At 31.2% G+C, this 5624-nt stretch overlaps 1 protein-coding gene across 1 annotated transcript; it reads left to right on the plus strand.

The window, feature by feature from the left end:
• The first annotated feature begins 2901 nt into the window (after positions 1-2901).
• Positions 2902-5405, plus strand: LOC7472711 (abscisic acid receptor PYL8). The gene is made up of 3 exons (XM_002297944.4): positions 2902-3212; positions 3829-4044; positions 4850-5405. Exons 1-3 carry the CDS (start codon positions 3075-3077, stop codon positions 5066-5068), a joined length of 573 nt encoding a protein of 190 aa, XP_002297980.3. The 5' UTR covers positions 2902-3074; the 3' UTR covers positions 5069-5405.
• Positions 5406-5624: the final 219 nt, after the last annotated feature.

The following is a 5624-nucleotide window of genomic DNA, read 5'->3' on the forward strand; positions in this document are numbered from 1 at the left end:
CTAAATGATATAACAATCTAATATATGGTATCTCATTTCTTGAATATTTTGGTGAGATGTATAGTGTTTATCAATAGTCTTATTATATCTAGCATTGGTTTGCTATAATTTTTGTATCACCTCTTCTTGTACATCTTATGCATCCACAGTCATCTTCTTTCTGACAATATTATTTTTCTAAACCGGTCTAAGATCAAGTACATGTCTACTATATATATATAAAGTATAATTAAACAATTTATCGTCCCTATCAAAAGTAATGGTTTGAGAAACCTATGAAAACGAACAACTTCCTTAAAAAAGATTAGCAATTATAGAAACATCATTTATCTTATTATAAAGAATAAAATACTTCATCTTTGAAAACTTATCAACTAAAACAAACATAAGATCTATTCTCTTTGTATAGGATAATCCAAGCACGAAATCCATAGACAAACTCATATAAACCTATATTTTATGTTTGCTTTTTAGCGATTTCACAAATATAGTTTTTTTTTAAGGATGTTCATGAATATAGTTAGGTTGAGTCTGGATCCATAATTATATCCAACTCAACTTCTAATATTTTATAAATTATAAACTCGATCCATTCAATTTTTTTAAACCTAAACAAGTTAGATATATAAGGTCGGGTTAAATATTTTATAGATATTACAGATATTCATGGGTTGAATTTATATTACTAATTTTTATAGGTTCATATTTAGAGGCAAACCTACAACATAGAATATAGATGTCATTGCACCCCTAATATAAATCTAAAAGAAAACCTACTAACAAAAATTTAGAGTTGAAATGTTTCTAAATAAAATAAAAATAAAAGCTCAATCTATAAACTAACCGACGAGGTTTCCTTTATACTTAAAGTATTAATAATCTTATTTTAAGCCCCTCCTTTATGTATAATTTTAAATATAAATTGTTGAAGGTAAGTCACCCTCTCGTATGCAAATCATTACTAGTTCTTTTCTGACCATATGTACAAATTTTAGTGCTTTGTAATCAAAATACAACACAAATCTTTTTTCCATCAAATAATATTCTCATATCTTTAGAATCCTAAAAATAACATACTCATGAAAGAATCTTTTTTCCATTAATCTCTCCTCTTTTGTCTCTTGTAGGTGATTACTTTTTGCTGGCTTATAAAATTCAATAGCATACTCATTAAAGAATTTATTTTCGAGCGAACAATCTTCACATTATACCTGATAATACTTGAGAACATGGTTGAAACTGTATTTTTAAAAAATTTAAAAATATTTTTTTTATTTAAAATTTATTTTTTTATGTCTTTAGATTGTTTTGATGTGTTGATGTCAAAAATAATTTTTTAAAAATAAAAAATATTATTTTAATATATTTTTAAATTAAAAATATTTTAAACTATAATTATTACCATATTCTCAACTAACTTTTTTAATTTGAGTAAGGGTACATTAGGGGATTCTAATTGTACTTCTATCCTCTCTTTTTTTTACCTGTGGGTACCATTACTCATTGTAGTTCATGTACTTTGCATGTCTTTTAATTGGAAGAATAAAGTCAAATGGCATCTTTTTAAGTAAAGTTGGGATTACATGCAAGAAATAAACAGTGTGAGCGTGGATTGATTGGCACGAATTTATACTTATTTCCCCTACCTTGTGAGCGTTGCTGCGGCGAAGAACAGTCCAACTGGGATTTGTTTGTAATTATATTGGTAATGGTGATTTAAAGTATTTTTTATTTAAAAATAAATTAAAATAAAGTTTTTTTATAAAAAAAATTATTTTTATATTAACACATTAAAATAATCTAAAAATATAAAAAAAAATATTTTAAAAAAAAATTAAAAAAAATTAAAATTTTTAAAAATACAATTTATACCCGTTACCAAAGAAAGAAACGAATTTAACGTTTCCATGGAAAGAAAGCTCGTTATTTTCCCGCATCAACTATTTGAGTACTTAATTAAATCTAGAAAACAAATAAAAAATGTTTGCTTGCTAGCAAAGCTATCCCGAGGAATATTCCTGGGAATAAAAGGCTGCAAGTTGCATCAATTGGGATCTGAAATTATTGATATTATCCGGTCCTCTCTGAGCTTTTAAACACACTGAGCTACATCCTCTTCAAAAACTAGTTTAGAAACAGCTCTTAATTATAGAAGATTAGCATGCTTTCCATCTTATTATTCAAGGTCTAGCTCAAGATCAAGTGCTTCTTTTGTTTTAGATTCCCCCCATAAATGACATATCTTTAAATAAATGGAAAGAAGAATAATAAGTAAATTTAAGAATATCACTTAATCTAGTAATAATTATTATCCGGTTTGGTAGGTCAACCTGGTAACATGAGACTTGACTTTGAAATAAAAATTAGTTATTATTATATCCTTACCAAATCAAATACTTACTATTATTTAACACAAAATAAAAAAATATTTGATAAGATTATATATAACAAGTTAGTTTCAGATTGGATTTAATATTATTCATTATCTATCGAACGAGATAACTACCAAAAAAATATATGTATCAATTGAGATTGGTTTTGTCAATACACATTAAGTTCAAAATAAGTTATCATCCTTACCGAGTCCAGGAATAATAGATGAAATTTTTTAAAATTAAAATAATATTATTTTTATTTTTTTTCAAAAAAAACCAAATATTGGTTTTACTTAGGTACCCCCAACCCGAGTCTAGTATTTAGCTAGGTCAACTCTCCGGTCGGGTCTTATAGCTATGCACTTGGCTGTCAAATGAAAAGGGCAATAAATTCTTTAAGGACTAAAACGTTACGTCTTCAAAAAAGAGAGACTAAAATGTAGAAAGTACAAACAAAGGAAAACAACACTAAAAAATAGGCAACTTGCCTATTTATTACTTATTTATTTTTTTAAATAAATAAATAATAATAATACTAATAATCAAGTAGTAGTAAACGATGAGATGAGAAGAAGCTCTGGACCTTTCGCTATTGGAGGAGCTGCCAATGGCGGTGCGCTTTGTCCTTATCTTCTTCTGCTGAAACCACCACCACCACCACCACCACCGGCGGCTGCGGCGATCTTTTAACCTTTAAAGATGGTGACAAATGATTATGTGACGATTGCGAATGGAATGATGGAAGATGAGTTTATAAAAAGACATCATAAACATGATGTTAAAGAACATCAGTGTAGTTCTTCTCTTGTTAAACACATTAAAGCTCCTGTTCCTCTTGTAAACACCGGCTCCTTTGTCTCTGTCTCTGTTTTTTTAATGGTTAAAGTTAATGTTTAGTGTTGTTTTTAGATCTGAGAACATTTAAGATTGTTTATATTGTTCATTGGATTTATTTATGGTTCTATTTTGTTTCAGATTTTAGTTTTAGGGCATGTTTGGATGAGTTTTTGTTTAAAGATAAATGATCTTATATGTTATTTAAATAAGTCTGTAGCATGTTTTTTTTTTCTTTTAAGTGATAAATTGATTCAAACTTGAAGCTATGATTGAAATTGGTTCAGTTTTTGGATTTATAAGAATGAGGTCGTTACTTGTCTGCGTTGTTTCTTACTTTAAAGGTTGAAAGTTTGTGTAAATTGTTGTGTTTCGATCAATTTGTGCTAAAACAATGAAAAATTGTGGAGTTTTAATGAATTTGTTCCGAAGCTGAAGCTATGAAGAATATTTACTTTTTTCGTGATCATTTAAAATTCAAAATTTGTGTAATGGTGGGTAGAAATGGCATTACCGCTTCTTATGTTATGGCTTGAATGATTTGATTTCTATGGAGAAGATGAAAATGTCTTGATAATTTTATGCCTGTGTGAATTATTGGTGGTGTTTGCATGATCAGGTGTGGTCTTTGGTGAGGAGATTTGATCAACCACAGAAGTATAAGCCATTTGTAAGCAGGTGCATTGCGCAGGGTGACCTTCAGATTGGAAGTGTTAGAGAGGTGAATGTTAAGTCTGGACTTCCAGCTACTACTAGTACTGAACGTTTGGAGCTATTAGATGACGATGAGCATATTTTTGGTATGAAGATTGTTGGTGGAGATCATAGACTCAAGGTACATTTTTCTTTGTTCATTCAACTGTCTTGCATAAGCATGAGCTGGATTGTGTTTGATGAAGCAATTTTAAGTATTGAAAGTTCAGCGAATTCAAATAATCACATGTGTGTTGGTGGGAGCTGAATCTTAGATTAATCTGACAAGATTAGACTGGTTGCATGATGTGGATAGCATTGCATAAACCATGCCTATATAGTTTGTGTGGCTGGTCTACCTTGTTGTTAATGCGGTTTTGCTAAAAATGTTATAATATGGTTTTTGGGCATTGCAGTTTTGCTCTGAATTCTAGCATCATGTTCTAAGGTTATTTGCCACATTACAAAATAACCTGTAAAACTTGTGTCACAATTTGGCTGGATATATTTTGTTGAGTAATTTTTGTGTTAGGTTACATGAATTGAGAATCGAACTTTACTGTACCATTGGGGCTCTGAGTTTGAATTTCAGGTTAAGATTTAACTATATGAAAATTTGAAAGCTTCTGAAGAGTAATGTCATCGTAAACAAGATTACATACAACGTGATTGATCTACCATCATTGATCGGTTTTAGAAACTAGGTTATTCAATTTGTATGATTCATAAACAAGATCTTGCTTAGTGACTAGCTATGTACCAGATTTGTATGATAACTAGTAAGAATTTTCTACCATATGCATTTCTATAATTCACATTTGAGGTTGCTAGATTTATTTCTATGATTCGAACAACTTGTTGGTCTTTTATCCTCTCATACCATCCTTACCATTTTGTTCTGTCGGCTAAAAACGCTTCACTCTCATTGTTTGTCTATTATTTTACAGAACTATTCGTCCATTGTTACTGTTCATCCAAAGGTCATTGATGGGCGACCAGGTACGTTGGTGATCGAGTCATTTGTGGTGGATGTGCCTGATGGAAATACCAAGGATGAAACATGTTACTTTGTTGAGGCCCTGATCAAGTGCAACCTGAAGTCACTGGCTGATGTGTCAGAGCGTTTGGCTGTGCAAGGCCGGACAGAACCCATTGACAGAACGTAAGTATGTGGGGGCTGATTCCTGGTGTAGAGAATGTAGGTGGAAACGTAAGGTTTTCATTGCCAAAGAATGGAGAGTTAGGCATCCAAGAGGCGAAGTCACTTTTCTTTTCCTTACACTTTTGTTCAATCTCATTGCACTATTTGGATATCTTTCGTCTATAGTAGTGGGCAAGCTCATCTACTGCCTATATAGGATTCCTAAACAAAACCAACACGCCAGATTGTCTTTTGTTCTTGTTCAGTGCTTTAATAATGTGGTATGTATTCACATCTGATTGTAAATATGCATGCACGATGACACAATCGAACATTAGAATGTTTGTTTTGCATTTGATCAACTACTTCTAATCCTTTTTTCTGGCTCGTTGGTTTATGCATCTCTGTGTCACACTCATGGGCGAGTCTCCACTCAACCTAGTTACAGTTATCGACCTGTTTATGTTAGGCATGACCATAGACTGCCCATAGAAACCAGAACCCAGAATGATAAGTTCACATTCTGCTCTCATCCTGAGTGCTAGTGCATGATAAAACTTTCAGGTTTCAAGCTGCGAATT

This window comes from Populus trichocarpa, chromosome 1 (assembly GCF_000002775.5).
Source record: "Populus trichocarpa isolate Nisqually-1 chromosome 1, P.trichocarpa_v4.1, whole genome shotgun sequence".
Classification (NCBI taxonomy): domain Eukaryota; kingdom Viridiplantae; phylum Streptophyta; class Magnoliopsida; order Malpighiales; family Salicaceae; genus Populus; species Populus trichocarpa.

Bases quoted from the DNA above. Each gene is read 5' to 3' on its own strand.
- LOC7472711 (XM_002297944.4), top strand. From the start codon at position 3,075: ATGGTGACAAATGATTATGTGACGATTGCGAATGGAATGATGGAAGAT. The intron at 3,213-3,828 runs GTAAACACCGGC...TTGCATGATCAG, and splicing joins TTAAAGCTCCTGTTCCTCTT to GTGTGGTCTTTGGTGAGGAG. The intron at 4,045-4,849 runs GTACATTTTTCT...ATTATTTTACAG, and splicing joins GTGGAGATCATAGACTCAAG to AACTATTCGTCCATTGTTAC.